Source organism: Felis catus, chromosome A3 (genome assembly GCF_018350175.1).
Source record: "Felis catus isolate Fca126 chromosome A3, F.catus_Fca126_mat1.0, whole genome shotgun sequence".
Classification (NCBI taxonomy): Eukaryota; Metazoa; Chordata; class Mammalia; order Carnivora; family Felidae; genus Felis; species Felis catus.
The window spans coordinates 136,650,677-136,666,925 of NC_058370.1; the positions used below are offsets into that span (position 1 = coordinate 136,650,677).

General features: G+C 53.3%; 1 protein-coding gene and 1 long non-coding RNA gene across 2 annotated transcripts; one reads left to right on the plus strand and one right to left on the minus strand.

Annotated features, from left to right (window-relative positions):
• Window positions 1-1,021: 1,021 nt before the first annotated feature.
• Window positions 1,022-4,143, minus strand: SOX11 (SRY-box transcription factor 11). Its single transcript, XM_023252152.2, has one exon. The coding sequence runs from the start codon at window positions 3,987-3,989 to the stop codon at window positions 2,580-2,582; it is 1,410 nt and encodes a 469-aa protein (XP_023107920.2). The 5' UTR covers window positions 3,990-4,143; the 3' UTR covers window positions 1,022-2,579.
• Window positions 4,144-4,827: 684 nt separating this feature from the next.
• Window positions 4,828-6,228, plus strand: LOC109498647. The gene is made up of 2 exons (XR_002155485.3): window positions 4,828-5,470; window positions 5,652-6,228. It is a non-coding gene; the product is annotated as an uncharacterized LOC109498647 (long non-coding RNA).
• Window positions 6,229-16,249: the final 10,021 nt, after the last annotated feature.

Genomic DNA, 16,249 nt, shown 5'->3' on the forward strand with positions numbered 1-16,249 from the left:
CGCGCGCGCGCGAGGGCGCGGGTACGCGGGTGCGGCGGCGCCTCTCCCGGTTCGCTCCCCCCACCCCCACCCCGCCCCGCGGGCCTCGGGGCACCGGCGTCCCCGCGCGCCTCCGGGGCCCGAACCCCGTGGGCTGCGCCCTCAGTGCCCCCGCCGACACCCCGCTGGCCGCGGCTCGGGTGGCGGTGCCAGGGTCCCCCCCCCCCCCCCCGCCGCCGCCCCGCCGCGCTCCCGCCCGCGCGGAGCGGCCGGGAAGAGACCGACACCGACAAGCCCTTCCGGCCCCGGGCGCCGCTCGGGGTCGGGGACGGCGGCCTCGCTCCCCACAGCATCTACCTCTGCGCACACGCGGAGATGCAGCGTTAGGGGAGGGGGAAAAAAAAAAAGAGAGAAAGAAAAATTCAAAACTGGAAACGGCCGTCCCCACCCTCCAAAGGAGATCGGCGGGGAGCAGAGCGCCCCGAGGGCGGCGGTCACCGCGACGCGAAGCCGGGACGCAGCCCGGGCGCAGAGAACGCGCACCCCCAGCGAGCGCAGGACACCGACGGCGCGCGCGGGCCCCGGGTCCTCGCCCAGGCCGCCCCGCCCCGGCCGGGCTGGGTTGGGGGGGGGGGAGGTGGAGAGTGGGAGTGGAGGCGGAGGTGAGAAAGGAAACGGACGGGGCGGGGGGCGGGAAGGGAAGGCAGAGGGAAAGAATCCTCCTCCCTGGATTTCAATCACCAGCCACCGAAGGCAGAGGAAAAAGAAACCGGCCTGCGGAGAGAGCCCTTTCCAGCCTAACCCCACTCCCATCCGCCGCACAACAGCCTCGTCACTGAATGCGCTGCGACAACATGGGCCTCCAGTTGGACTTCTATAGAGACTATTGGAGATGCGAGTTTCTATCAGTTCCAGCTGATTTATTAAAATTGTCAAGATACAGACTTCCAGCACAAAAAAAAAAAAAAAAAAAAAAAAAAAAAAAAACAAAAAAAAAACCAGGGAACGATGTCGACAGTGCATTGAGTCTGCTTTGCCACCATTTGCTACAAAATATGCAGATGGTCTGTACTTTATTTAGATTATATTGCACAAAATGAGAAACTTTTTAAACTATGTGCCTTTTTTTTTCTTTTTTTTGCTAAAAATCGAGAATCCAGTTTCAAACCTTCCATCTGGGGCCCCATCCACATATCACAGCGTATGAGATACATAAAGTCCTACTATAGTACAGTACATATACAATCTTTACACTAAGATAACAGCTCTGAGGTCTATATCACCATTTTCAATAAATCTTTACCTACAAATATTGAACAAATCTCTACTATAGCTGTACAAAAAAAAGTTTGCTTTTTTTTTTTTTTTAAACCACAAGGCCTTTAGATGCAAGGATTATTTTAAAATTTTAATCCTTTTAAAACCAGGACATAACGTACCAACATACTTGCATGCTAAAAAACAGAGGAAAAAAAAGAAATCAAAAGGGAAGAAGTGCCTGAAAGTCTTACTGAAAAAACACAGCAAGAATGTTCCCTTTTCACTGTACAAAAATACGCCTGAAAATATATTAATTTTTAAAAAAGACTGAGGTCTGTTATGTATCAAAAATGTTTCAATACCTTTTGTACTGAGGTCTAGGCTGTCTGGTATTCAATCAAGGAGGTATAAGGGAACAAGTTACAAAAAAAAAGTTGGCAAGTAGAAATCACATTTGTAAAACCATAAACAATTTGATCTGAAAAGTAAACTCTGATCTTAAGTCAGTTCACAGTTTTTTTTTTTTTTTTGTAAGCGTTTGTACAGTCTGCATTTTTTCAAGCTCCCTGCAGTTTTGTTAAGAATCGGATGCATAGAAGACATCAGTTTTCTCCCTCCAAAAAAATAAAATAAAATAAAAAAGTTGCAATGGTCCCTTTTTTGTTTTTGTGTTTGTTTCTCTTTTTTTTTAAAAAAAATCATCAGTTCTTTAAGATCTCTTACGAAAAAAAAATCTCCAACCAACTCCCTAGCGTAACGGTTGTGCTGCCGAAAAGTCCTCTGCAGACGTCTTCCAGACTTCAAAGACCGACAAGCTTCAAACAGCGCCTTCCGGAGCGGGTCCTCCCTCCCCTCCCCCGCCCTGTCCCCTCCGCCTTTGTTGCAATCACGAATTTCAAGAAAAAGAAATAGTAATTACAAAACCACATTTGGGGGTGGGGGTGGAAATCACAACTCCAGACTAGGTATGCAACTACCTTGAGACACGATAAAGGAAGGGAGGGGAGCAAAAACAAAAACAAACAAACAACCCCCCCCCAAAACAAACAAACAAAAAAAAAAGGGACAGGAAAAACGGTTTAAAAACTACTCATTTCACTTTAACTCCACCAAAATTTTCATCATCTTTTCCAATTTCTTTGTGTCACGACATCATATCGAGATCAGCATCTCATGTCTCCCCTCCACCCTACCGCCACCACCGACACCACCGACACCACCATCATCATCATCATCATCATCATCATCATCATCATCACCGCCACGACCACCACGACTTCCTCCCGAGGAACCCTGCTCAGCACCCGCGGAGAGAAAGAGCGAGAAGCGGGGCGCCCCTCTCAATACGTGAACACCAGGTCGGAGAAGTTCGCCTCCAGCCAGTCCCCCGCGATCATCTCGCTCAGCTCGGGCGTGCAGTAGTCGGGGAACTCGAAGTGGGAGCCCAGGCTGCCCTCGCTGAACGAATCCAAATCCTTATCCACCAGAGACAGGGACAGGTTCCCGGCCGCCGCGCCGCCCCCCAGCTGCTGCTCGCTGGCGCTGTGCGCGCTCTGGGAGAAATTCAAGCTCAGGTCGAACATCAGGTCGTCGGCGTCCTCGCCGCCGCTGCCGCTGCCGCTGCCGCCGCTGCTGGACGAGGAGGACGAGGACGTGGAGACGGAGCGCGAGGACGCGGGCGACAGCGCGGGCTGCGCGAGCGGCGGCGGGTGCTGCTTGGTGATGTTCTTGAAACTGTAGTAGAGGCGGCTGCCGCCCCCCGCGCCCGAGGCCGCGCCGGCCCGCACCTCGTCGTACAGGCTCGCGCCCTCGGGGGACTCGGCCGAGCTGCTCAGCGTGGGGCTGGCGGGCACTTTGGCGACGTTGTAGCGTCTCAGCAGCTGCGGCGGCTGCTGGCCCGGCGGCTGCAGGAGCTGCTGGTGCGGCGGCTCGTCGTCGTCCTCGTCCGCCTCCTGCTTGATCCGCAGCTGCAGCTCGTCGTCGTCCTCGTCGTCCTCGTCGTCCTCGTCCAGGAACACACACTTGACGGTCTTGCCCGCGCCCCCGCCGCCGCCGCCGCCGCCGCCCGCGCCCGCGCCGCTCACGCGCAGGCTGCCGAGCACGTAGTCGTCGCCCGCGCCGCCCAGGTCCCCGGGCTGCGCCGCCTTGGCCGCCCCGGCCTTGGTGCCGCCGGCCGCGGGGGCCGCGGGGGCCTTGAGCTTGCCGCATTTCTTGCTGGAGCCCTTGGAGGTCTTGGCGCCGCCCGCGCCGCCGCCCGCGCCCCCGCCGCCGCCGCCGCCGCCGCCGCCGCCCGCGCCCCCGCCGCCGCCGCCCCCGCCGCCGCCGCCGCTCTTCTCGGGGCTCTGGCTGGCGCTGGGCTTGGCCGAGGGGTCCATTTTGGGCTTTTTCCGGGGCCGGTACTTGTAGTCGGGGTAGTCGGCCATGTGCTTGAGCCGCAGCCGCTCCGCCTCCCGGATGAACGGGATCTTCTCGCTGTCCTTCAGCATTTTCCACCGCTTGCCCAGCCGCTTGGAGATCTCGGCGTTGTGCATGTCCGGGGACTGCTCCATGATCTTCCTGCGCTCGATCTTGGACCACACCATGAACGCGTTCATCGGCCGCTTGATGTGGCCCGACGCCGTCTTGCACCAGTCCGGGTCGCTCTCGTCCAGGGCCACCGGGCTGCAAGCCATGAATTCGCCCTCCTCCGTGTCCAGCGCCTCCCGGGGCAGGTTGCTCTCCGCTTCCAAGCTCTCCGCCTGCTGCACCATGATCCGCCGCGGGGCTGGGCGCTCCAACCCGGGCCGCTCGGTCTCGTGCGGAGGTCCCCCTCCCCCTCTCGCCCCTCCACCTTCCCGGGCAAGTTGCAAAGTCCTCGGTACCCCGCGTCCGCGGCTCCCCCCCTCCCCCCCGCCCCCCCTTCCAGGCTGCACACAGCGGCTGCGGCGGCTGCGGCGGCGACGGCCGCCCGAGCGCGGGAAGCTGCGGCCGCGACGGGAGAGGCGGCGGCGGTCGAGGCAGCCCGGGACCCCCTCTCTCCGGCTCGTGGCTCCCGCCGCAAGCGCCGGACCCCGAGCACTCCCAGGCGCGCGCGCTCCTTCTGCAAAAAGTTGAGGGCTCTCTCCCAACTAGTTATCAGGGCGTCATATGGGTGACATCACTCTGCGGGCCAGCCAATGGCTGCTGGCCGGCTCCGCCCCTCTCCCTTTATTAACTCCTCGGCCACGCCCCCTCCGCCCCCCCCCCCCCCCGTCCGCCCTCGGGGCTGCTTTGCAAAGATGGGGGGTGGGGGAGCGGGAGGAGGGGGGAGGCACGTCTGGAAATATGTTATTTAAAAAAAAAAAAATCCGCGTGTGTGCACAGATGCGCCGCTTCCCGGGATGCGCGGGAGCCGCGCGCTGCACCGCGGCGAACCGGACTAGTCCGGGCCGGGCCGGGCGCCCCTTTGTGCCGGGTCCCCGGGAGGCCGGCCCGAGCGAGCCGACCGGGCGCGCTCGCCCTCCCGGGGCACACGCTCGGGCACGCGCGCAGCCGGAGCGGGCGGGTGCCGCCCGGCGCGCCCTCGGGTGGCTGCCGCTGCCTCCCGGAGCCGCGCGCGCCCGAGCCCGCCGGGGGAGCCCGCCGCGCCCCGGCCGACGGCAGGTGGCGCTTTAACACAACACCTCCCGGGCACGTGGGCTCGCGCTCTCTCTCTCTCTCTCTCTCTCTCTCTCTCTCTCTCTCTCTCTCTCCTTTTCCCTTTCTCCCTGTTTTTCTAAGGCAAAGAAATCCATATAAAGCCCGAGAGGCTGCATTCTCCCTTCCCCCCGTCTGCATTTTCGGTGCTTTGTCCCTTTTCTCCCCGTGTTTTCCCTCCCTCGGCGGCGACCGGAGACGCAGCGGGACCGTTTGGCCGCGCCCGGCCCGCGTGCGTCCCGCCCCAGGCGGAGGCCGGAGTAACGGTCTGCGGGGCTGGGCTGGGGCGGGGGCCCGGTCCTCGCGTTCCATCTGGCCACTCCCGAGGCTGGTTCTGAACCCGGTTCCCGGGACCCGCGAGCTTCGGCACGGCCCCGCCCCCCGGGCTCTCCAGCCCGCCCTGTCCCCTCCCCCCGCTCCCCACTCCTTCCCGTTCCCCCTCTTCCTCTTTGTCCCCTCCCCCTCTCTCGGTCACCAGCGCCCTCCGGAGCAGCCTCGTCCTGAACGTCTAGCGAGGAGCCAGCACGCCTTGCGGGGCCTCGGCTGTTTTAGTTAGCGACACGGACCGAGGAGAAAAGTAGGTGCACCCCAACTCCCGAGTCCAAATACGTCCCGTGTCTGTGCCCAGGTGGGGCGCACTGCTCCTAGGACCGCGAGCGTAGCCGGAGAACAGGCTGGCTTATGTAAAGCGGCCCCATGGCCCGTCGGTCCCGCTGTGCTACTTGGAAACCCGTTTCTCTTTGTGTTTCTTTATTTAGTCGCTGTTACCCATCTGTGGATATTCTGCGGGGAGATTGAAAGAAAACCTGCTTCCTATTCATTGCCTGTCGTCATCGCTGCCTTCACACCCTCCAGCGCTGGCGAGCCGGCAACTTTGAGTAATTCCCCGAGATACTGCCCAGAGTATTTCGCGAGACAAGTCAGCCTCTTAGGACTCGCACAGTGACCCCAACCCGCTGCTCCCTTTCGGGTTCCTTTCCTGCAAATGACACTGCATGGCTTGCACATTGCATTTTCCCGATGTCTTTAGTCACAGAAAATGGTACCATGTTTTCACATTTTTCACAGACCATCGCGCGAGCGGTTGTGTGAGTGTGAGTGTGTGTGTGTGCGCGCGCGCGCGTGCCACCATTGCAGTACCCTCCCCCACGTTATTCATCCTAAAGAAAAACACTGCGTCCAATCCTTGTGATATTCAAGCCAATCCCGTGGGCAATCTATGCTCTCCAGCCATCGGAACCAGAGGAATTTACAGTCATCCATACAGGGTGGCCGCAAGTCTGGAGATGTATAAAACCGAAGGCAGTGTGTGAAAATCCGTATTCACTCCCACAAGGCAAGCCCTGCCTCGTGTTCCTGTCTCTGCGCGCACACTTCCCAGCCATTTCAGCTCCTGGGAACACGGCCGGAGGGTGGGTGGATGGACTGGTGAATCCTCACTGCTCCCCCCCCCCCACCCCACCCAACACATGATAAATCCATACTCCAGCCAGAAGCCTCGAAATAATTTAGCCCAGTTGCATTATTTTCGTGCAAACCACGAGGGCATCTAGCATTTCAGACTCCGAGAGAGAATGCCTTTGCAAATCTTCAGCAAATTCGGTGTTTATTTGCCTTTTTCACTTGACAGCAAACATCACGTTTAGCTTTAGAATGAGAATTCGATGAAGTGCAATCAGGCTGGAAAATAATGGGTTTATTCTGGGAGTGCTATGATCTTCTCAGAGGAAATATAAGTTAATATTTAGTCTTTCAGAGAAGAAACATAATTTCTGTTCTGAGAAAGATGGGTCCCCCTCGGAGAAGAGAAGACCAGAGTGACAGGGATTGTTTATTAGTGCGAGCCGGGCAGCAGGGACCGTGAGAGGGAAGTGCTGTGACTTGATGGGTCTTTCCATAAACACACAGTAGAGGTTGGCGGAGCAAAAACAGGGCATGGAGACTTCCACAGGAACGGACGGGAGCTAATTCCCCCCTGTGTCTTCTATAGAAAGGTCCCAATTTTCAAAAAGGATTACCTAGATTGCTATTTTGTAACACGATCTACCCACCTCCTTACTGGTACTGAATTTAGTGAGGATTTGAAGGGAGAAAAGAAAAACTAAATAACTCTTATGTATACTTTTTCTTTCTTTTCTTTTTTCTTTTCTTTTTTTCTTTTCTTCTCTTTTCTTCCCTTTCCTTTTCTTTTCCTTTCTTTCCTTTCTCTTCTTTTTTTTTTTTTCACCCTCTCTATGGGAAGGTTTTAAAATAAACATAACATTAAAAGAAAAGAAATGGGAACATGCCTGAGACCTGAATGCTTCTCACAGGAACAGTATTTACTCGTAAAAAAATGGATGCTTGCAGCATCAGCATCAACCAACTAGTTAAAGGAGCTTGAGGCTAACAAATGGAAAATGCAGTCCTCTGTAATGATACACTTCCTGAAAGTTTAGCTTAGTAAAGTGGAAATTTGTCTGCTATATTTAAAACTGGTGAATGCATATCAGGATTAGACCTCTGAATCATCTTTTCATAGCCAATATACATTTCATGTGTGTGTATATCTATGGACGTCTCTACAGTTTTCCTGCTAATACTAAACATTGTTGGGCATATAATTAACGCTCAGAGTCTTAAGATGTACATTCTATTATAGCCACAAATGACTATTTTTATCATCATTATTATTTTTTTTTACAAACGTATCTTTAGAAAGAAGACCTTTCATTTATAAGAACTATTATGTAAGGGGTAAGCTATTATACGAAATCGCTCAAAATCATGATAACACATTTAGAATACATGCAAAGTGTTCCTACTCCCTCTGAACAAGAAACATTTTGCTAAGCAAATAATACACTAAAAATATCACTGGGTAAATATTTGACCCGTTAAATTGAACATACCCGTTTCACAAGAGCTCTGACTACGTGCATTATCTCCATCGCTGAAATGATACCCTGCAGGACAATTCTTTCCATCTCCTCTCTCGTGACCCACTCTCCTGAAACGGGCTTCTCCCCTCACTGTTCTGCTAGCTCTCGGCATCTCTGCCTCAGACCTGAATCCTGAGTTTGATCCCTATATCCTCTGTCTACCTGGAACCCCCCTTGTACGTATCCTCAGACCTGGTGACGGGTGTCAGTTGAACTCCCAGACTCTCCAGACCGCGTCTTACCCTGTTTTTTTCTCATGGTGCTTTAGGGCCTTGGCATTTTAGCCTATCCATCTAGAACTTTCTTTTCACCTGATCTTTGCATATTGATCTCCTGCATTGCATTTAGCCCCAGGTGCAATGCTGGAGGTGGGGGTGGGGGTGGGGGTGGGGGTGGGGTGTGCTTCCAGGCACCTGCTGCCCCTTCCCTTGACACATAGGCTGCCAGTGACGGTCACTTCATGTTTGGTACATCAGGACATACTTTAGTTGCTACAATAATCTGTTGATATTCTCACTCGTGTATTCTCTGAATCACCCAGCCAGAGAGTACGCTTCATTAAAACACTAGCAGAAGGACATAGGGCAGGGACTCTGAAACTTATTCATAAAACATAATTTTACATCATGACCAGCACACAAGCTGTATGTATACAAAGCAGGAACCAAAGTGTCACAAATGAATATCTCTCCTTATCCAGTGTAATACAGGCTACTTCCTTTTCCATTTCTTTAAACAATGTTGGTTAAAATCCAGTGAGTTCACCTATTAATGAGACACTATTGAAGTTTGAGTGACGGTGGCTTGGGTGTTCTAAGACTCTGGAATATTCTGCCTTGGATTGAAAATTCCAGTTCCAGTGTCCTTCTTTCCTTTCCCTTTCCTTTTTGTCCCTTCCTTCCTTCCTTCCTTCCTTCCTTCCTTCCTTCCTTCCTTCCTTCTCTCCCTTCCTTCCTTCCTGTAATTATTTTAGTGGATCTCATCATGTAGCCCTTGATTCTTAATAATAACGAAAGAATTATACAAACCTACTGCCTCCAAACTTCATGTTTTTTCTTTTTTTATTATTCGTATGAGCTATGTATTTTCTTTTAAATAGCCTTACTTTTTAAAGTAGTTTTAGGTCCACTGCAAAATTGAGTGAAAATCCTCATATATGCCTGTCCCTCACACACGCACAGCCTCCCCTACTGTGGACACACCCTATGAGAGCTGTGCGTGGTTAACATTTGTGAACCTACACTGACTCATCACAATCGCCCAGAGCCCGCAGTTGACATTAGGGCTCACTCTTGGTGGTGCACACTCTATAGATTTCGATAAATGGATGATGACACGATATGTCCACCACGATGGAATCGCACAGAATAGTTGCACTGCTCTAAATGCCATTTGCACCTGGGGTCTGGCAACCACTAATCCTCTTACTCTCTCTGCAGTTTCTTTCTTTTTGGTCTTTTCCAGAATGTCTTATAGCTTGAATCCTGCAGCATGTAGCCTTTTTACATTGGCTTCTTCCACTTAGAAAGAAGTATTTAAGGTTCCTCCCGGGCTTTTCATGGTTGGACAGCGTGTGTGTGTGTGTGTGTGTGTGTGTGTGTGTGTGCTGAGTAGTATTCCATTGTCTGGAGGGACCACAGTGTATCCACTCACCTGGTTGCTTCTAAGTTTTGGCAATTGTGAGTAAAGCTGCTCTAAACATCCATACGGAGTGTTTGTGTGGACCTAAGTTTCCAAATCCTTGGGTGAATACCAACGAGCTGGATCCTGTGGCCAAAGCATATTGAACTTTGTGAGCAACCATCAAGCTGTCTTCCCGAGTGGCCACCCCGCTTCCCATTCCAGCAGGGATGCGGGCAGCATCCACCTTCTCACCGTCATCCCCAAGTGCTGAGAAGAACACCTGCGCCTGGCGGGAGGCCCACAGATGTTGCTGTTGTGGTGGTTCGAACCTCTGTCCGTCCAGTGCCTCCAGCAGTCCCTGGCAGGCAGTGGCCGCTCGCCAAATGTCCAGTGAATTTTCCTATTTGTTCACGCACTCCAGGGAGCTCGGCCGGTTCTCCCACCCAAGTGACCCCGGATTGCACTCGCTCCTGCTGGTTTCCGTGTGCATTTCGGCTGTCCTCAAGACTCTCAGAATTTCAGCCCCAGACACCGAGCCGGTCTCCCAGTTACCACGCTGCAACTAGACCCTCCTCCCACATGCGGCCGGGCCCATAGGGCTCCCCAAGTTCATGTCCAATGGAGCGCCTCGCCCTCGAACAGAATCCACTCCCCTTTGCGATGCAGGCAAAGCAGGGTTCTTTCCTTTCGGCCTCTCTAGCTTTATCTCTATTGCAATCAGCAAAACCGCAAAGGAGCATCAGGGCAACACAGCACAGAGCAGTGGCTTTCAAACTTATTCTGACCGTGGCCTGCCACACGAAACACATCTTTGCATCGTGACCCCGGGCACATTCACACTACACATGAATGAAACTGCAGCCATGCCCGGGAGAGACGCTTGTGGTTCCAGATAAAGCTGTTTCGCGCGCTCACGCTGGTCCTAGTGACGAGGCATTTGTTAGAACTCGATGGCTTCTGCAATTTAAACAAAACTTATTTTCATTAAACTTACATGAATCAACTCCAGTCTCCACCTGTTTGTTTGTTTGTCTGTTGATGAGAAACTGCTCTAGGAAAACTATTTGACTGGACACCTGGGGATTAAAAAAAACCCTTATTTATAAAAAACGTAAGTAATTGTTTCCTAAAAACTCAGGTCTGCCCTCCTCCCAGGCTGCCCTCCGAGCTTGCACACGGTGCTGCCTGCTTCTGCACCTGCTGTATTTTCCTGCAGCCGCCCCGTCTCGTGCCCCGGGGGATGGGCAGCCAGCGAGGTGGGCTGGTGACAGGGCTCCTGTGTGTCACGCGAACCCTTCACCCCCCGAACCAAAGAGACACTCCAAAGACGCTGTGTGCCCGTCCTCAGGTGGCCGTGTGCAGGGAGGGGGAGGGGAGGAGAAGACACCCGTCCATCCACCTCGGGACGGAGGAGGCCCCTCCCTCGGAGGCTCTGCTCCCTTTCCAGCAGTGCCTCTGTGTCACCGTCACCACTCAGGAAGAGGACGTGTGTAGTTGTGAGTGTGTGTGTCTGTAGGTTTACAGGAGTCTGAAATAAAAAGGCGTGGATCGCCAATTTTGGGAGTACATCAGATCTGATTTCTTCCCACATGGCTACCGTCCCGATGAATGGATCTTCATCTGCTCTTAGAGAAACCATCCCCGCCCAGAGCGACGGATGGGTCGTTAGTTTCGGGGATGTCCCCCCAGGCCGGGCGCCGAGGAGCTAGTGACTATCTCGCCAGGGAGCGGCCTGTAGATCTCTGGGATGTGGTGGATGCAACTTCAGGAGGCAGGTGCCTACGGACGGACCTGGCCGAGAAGGTGATCGCTGGCGACGCCTGATGAGGTGCCCTCTTCCGTTGGGTGGAAGGAGGCCAGGTCCCAGCAATGCCTCTTGCACAGTGGCCTCTGCTGTGTCTCCACCTCCCCACCTGAGCCCTGGAGAAGCGCGTCTTTCCTTATCCGATTCCTGAACTTGGGTGGCTTCTCTTGTTTCCTTCTCCAGCCCTTGTTGAACCAACCTCCCCTCATCCTCTGTCTCTGTCTCGCTCCCTCCCACTCTCTCTCAACCTCTCTCTCTCTCCCTCTCTCTCCCCTGCTCCCCCTCTCTCTTTCCCCCTCTCTCTGCTTGTCTCCGCTGCATCTTTTTGATGTTCAAGGCAGTTAAGATCTTTTTTCTCCCCCCTCGTCTTTTGCCACGAAACAGCGTTATTAGTTGCGTTATCCCTGTAGCGTAGGCAGAGCTGTGTGGAGCACAGTCATTAAATTCTAGATAATCAAAGCACGGATAAGAAATAGAGTGAGCGAAAGCAAACCTGTAGAGAGGCATGGGCTTTGCACCTTTCCCTGGAGGGGGCACTCACTGATCCTGCCCATCTCTGCTTCCCGTTACACTAGTTGTCGGTTGGTGTGCGAACGTACAACCATGGACTGGGGGGAGAAGAGGGGAGCGGCTGGTAGGAGGATCCCCGTGTTTGCTCAGCTTGGAGAGACCCCTGTGCAGAGGGCTGTGTGCAGGCGCCACACTCTGGGCCGGGAAAACCCAGATTCTCCCCCTCCTGCTACACCATGAATCAGCCACCTGACTTCAGACCAATGGATAACCATTTTGGCTGCCATATTCCTCTTCTGTGTGTGAGTATTTCAGACCAAGTGGCTTCCAAGGTCACGTGGATGTTTCACAGCTTTATAGTGTTTATGTGACCAAACACATCATTTCTGCAGAAATTCTACACTAGGGGATGTTAGTTTCGTTGCATTCTCTTAAGTAAGAGAGAGAGACAGAGAGTGAGCAGGGGAGGGGCAGAGACAGAGGGAGACCCAGAATCGGAAGCAGGCTCCAGGCTCTGAGCTGTGAGCACAGAGCCCGACGCGGGGCTCGAACTCCCAGACCGTGAGATCACGACCTGAGCCGAAGCCAGATGCTCAACCGACTGGGCCACCCAGGTGCCCAAGTTTCTTCTTTTTTAAATATGACCATTTAACTGTGACTCTAGTATTTTATGGTATGTGATGATTGTTCTTGCTCCATTTAAAAGTAGTGCATTTTCGTTGTCGAAACATGGACCGTACAGGCAGCAAATAAAGAGGTCAGAGTTCCCCACATATGCCCATGGTGACATTTTGCGGCCTCTTTTTCAGTCTCGATAACATTCTCTCAACGCACTGCAGTGTCAGCGTCATAAAGGCTCTGAGCACAGACTGTCGGCTACAACTTCACCCCCTTCTCTGTGGCGGGGGCACCTGTTCCAGGGACCCCTGAAGCACCTTCTCAGCTGCTGTTTCCCGTCACAAATGCCCATTCTGCTCAGGAGGAAGCACCCTTTCCAGCCCTCTTTCTCCATGTCCTTCCGATTCTTGGAAACTTCTGGAACTTCTCCTTGAACAGATTCTGGCCTGCTCACTCTGCTGGGCAGACATGCCTGGCCCTCACCTCTCCAGGTGGGAGTCCGGTGCCCACATGCCTCAGCCTCTGCTGAGCCCCCACCCCTGCTGGGACCCCACAGCTCAGGGCTGGAACCCTTTGTTCCCAGACAAGGTGAAGTCCAGCAAGGGGCGGATAAAGGTCCTGCCCAGCAGGCCCAAGAGCAAAGAGTATCAAGCTAAAGGAGATTGGCATTAGCCTTAAAACTGAATGCAATTGTCCCTGCTAGGGTTCCAACCATGACCCCTTTCCCCCTTCCGGTAGTCTCCTCTTTGGAGTGTGGAAACCTCTGTCCTTGCCTGTCCCACCATCGTACTTCGGGAGAAGGTGACCTGTCTGGTGTCACGGGTTCACAGATGGTGAGAAACTCACCTCGAGAGTCACCCATAACTGAACTAGATGACACCGAGACAGGGCTGAGGATTGACAGATGACGCCGGGGCCGGCTAAGACTGTGGGGATATTGGGACGAGGCACGTGAGTTTTGCATGTGGAAGGACATGAATTTTTAGGAGCCAGGGAAGGGACTGCTGAAGGCTGAATTGTGTGGCCCCAAATTCACACATGGGAGTCCTAACTTGTAGTATATCCGGATGAGACTGTACTTGGAGACGGGGCCTTTGAGAAGGTGGCTGGTCATTCGGGGGGCTCTAATCCAATAGGGCTGACGTGACACCTTTTAAGAAAGAGGAATTTGGACACAGAGACAGACACACACAGAGAGAAGACACGGGGTGCAGATGGAAACGGGTGAGCCAAGTAGAGCGGCTGGAACAGTCTCCCTCCCGGTGATCAGAAGGACCCAACCGCTCGGCAACTGGATCTCTGGCTGCTGGCCTCCAGGCTGAAAGAGAAGTCACTCCTGTTGTCTAAGTCAGTGACACATCAGCCCCAGGAAATTAAGAGAGGGGACAAGAACCATAGAGCTGGCCTCTCTTACATAGTCTTTCTGAAGAATGTCTCCCATTAGTTGATTTCTAGACTTTGATGGGCACTCGGGCAGCAGTGGATTAGGGAAGGTCTAACTGCCCACCACGCAGCCAGACTTCCATTGCTCTGTCTGATGGTCACGGCTTGGACGTGCACGGCCACGTCAATCCCTTTTTAGCTTTGGGGTCTCGGCAAAGCTGTGAGAACCAGAAAAGGACGATTTAACTTTTCATTCAAGCCAAAGGGCATCCCTTCAACAACGTGAGTTAGTTTGGAACTGGAAACCAAGTTGTCAAGGTGATGATCTCTCGCCCTCCGCCCCCCAGCCCGAGCGCTATCGGAAGGGCAATCCCGTGGAGGGACAGCACTCTGGGTGTGCGTGGACACAACGGTTTTTAACCATGTTTCCTGACCACGCTGCGCACGGTGGGCAGAACTGTTGAGGCGTCGGTGCGCCCCCTCTGGCCCTTGGAGATGCCACTAGAGTAGCCCTTTTTGCATGCACCCCCACCCCCGATTTCCCGGATCCCCCTGCCCAGTGACAGTGAGCTCTGGAAAGCAGGATGAGTCTGCTTGTTTCGCCGCACGCAGGCTGGCCTCTGGGAGATTCTTGGGGGCCCGAGTCTATGAGAAAGGAAGTCCTTCTGGGTTATTTATAAAGACTTGTTTCAGCGCTAGCCCTCCACGATACAATGAAGTTCCTCTAGCCGGTGTCCCTGGCGTATTTCGGAGGCAAGAACTGCTGACACGTGCGAGAAAATTAACGTGGATTTTAGCTTATGGGTGTCCCGCTCGTCGTGGCGCAAGCAGAATGAGAAACACAGTGTCAGGACCAAAAGAGAAGACTGTCCCCCTGGGCCGTGAGTTCTCCTAAAGGCGGAGGGTGTCCCTCTTTCACTGCATATTCCTTCAAGTCAACAAGGAGCCATGGCACCTAGTAGGGCATAGACGTGCAAATGAACGAGCAAATGAACAAATAAGGAACAAGACCAGAGGTCAAGGTCACTCTGAGAGAGTGGCCAGAGACGGAAACAGAAAGTTCAAGAGCAAGAAAGAGGACACGCGGTCCCCCTTGGCCAGCTCATTGCTCCGTTTCTGCCTCCTGCGGTGACCTCGCTCCCAGCAACGCAGTTTGCTGCTTTCAATATCTCACCCGTATTTTAGGGAGTTCACTCTTACCGTTATTTTCTCTTTTTCTCTTGCATGAGTCGATAGGGATTGTCCTGGAGCAAAAGGCAGTGCAGAACAGAGTGTATTGTGTTCAGACGCGTTCTTTCTCCCTGTCCCTCCTGCATTTCCCCCAAAAGAACTCCTCCGGCACTTTGATTCTCGGTCCCTTTCTCCTTCACCAATGACACCAGATTCAGGGGGGCTCGAAATCTGTAAAGTTCTACACAAAACGTATCTGCTGCCCCATGCTCTTCTAAATCTGAGGGTTTCTTAGACCTCCAAAGTGGGTAAATTGAGGACATCTCAAAGGAAGCATCCGTCGTCATACGTAACAGGTGGGCATCCCCAAGGTGAGTCTATAAAGTGGTGGGTGAGCGCAGTAGGGAAGTGTCCGTGCCCGTCATCCTCCCCACAGCGAGCTCCAAGGATCCAGGGAACAAATCCACCCTTGAACTGATTCAGAGTGTAATTCTTATCTTCGAGAGGCCATAGTGATAATTTCACAGGTTTAAAATGGCTTCATATCTGCCTCCCAAGCTAGGTGCATGTGTGTGTGTGTGTGTGTGTGTGTGTGTGTGTGTGTTTCCTTCCTTCAGACCTCTCTTTTTCTGGGAGCAATGACAAGTTCATCCGTGCATATTTAGCATTTTTTTTCCCCAGGACCTAACTCTGCCGTTCCTGATACTGGATGCCGTGCCTCTAGTTACCCTCTTGTAAGCAGAGAGCAAAGAGATCCATCCATTTTCTAGGGGAATAAAGACAGCATGAGTGAACTATTGGTGTGTGTGCTTTTGGTCCTAACAGCGAAGAATAGGATCTGAGGCACAAAAGGAAAGATATTTATAGTATTTCCTGGTCATGCGTTTACTTGCTCAGCTACCGCGGCTGTAGCTTGTGGATTGTGTTCGTGTTAATTCCAGCACGGCTATATAGCATCCTATTATGCCCTGTACGAAAATGATTAGCTGCTCTATATGACACATTCAAGTACTTGGGAGACATAAAAACTCCGACTCCACTGACGTCAATCGCGTGTAAATGTGCTCCTATTTTCCAGAAGGGAAAGATGAGAATCAGGCGGCCGCCCCTCCCCCCCACGCGATCCGCCTGAAATCCAAAGACAATGTGCGGCATCCAGGTCACTTAGAGGGCGCGGCCACTGCTCTTCTGGGTGCGACACCAACATCCCCGACACACTCCGATGTATACTGAGTGTGCGCCGAGAGTACTTAGCACACACAATTCTGCATGAGGGGCTCTGGCTTTACGGCTTGGAATCTCGGCTCACTGAATTGGTCAACTTACC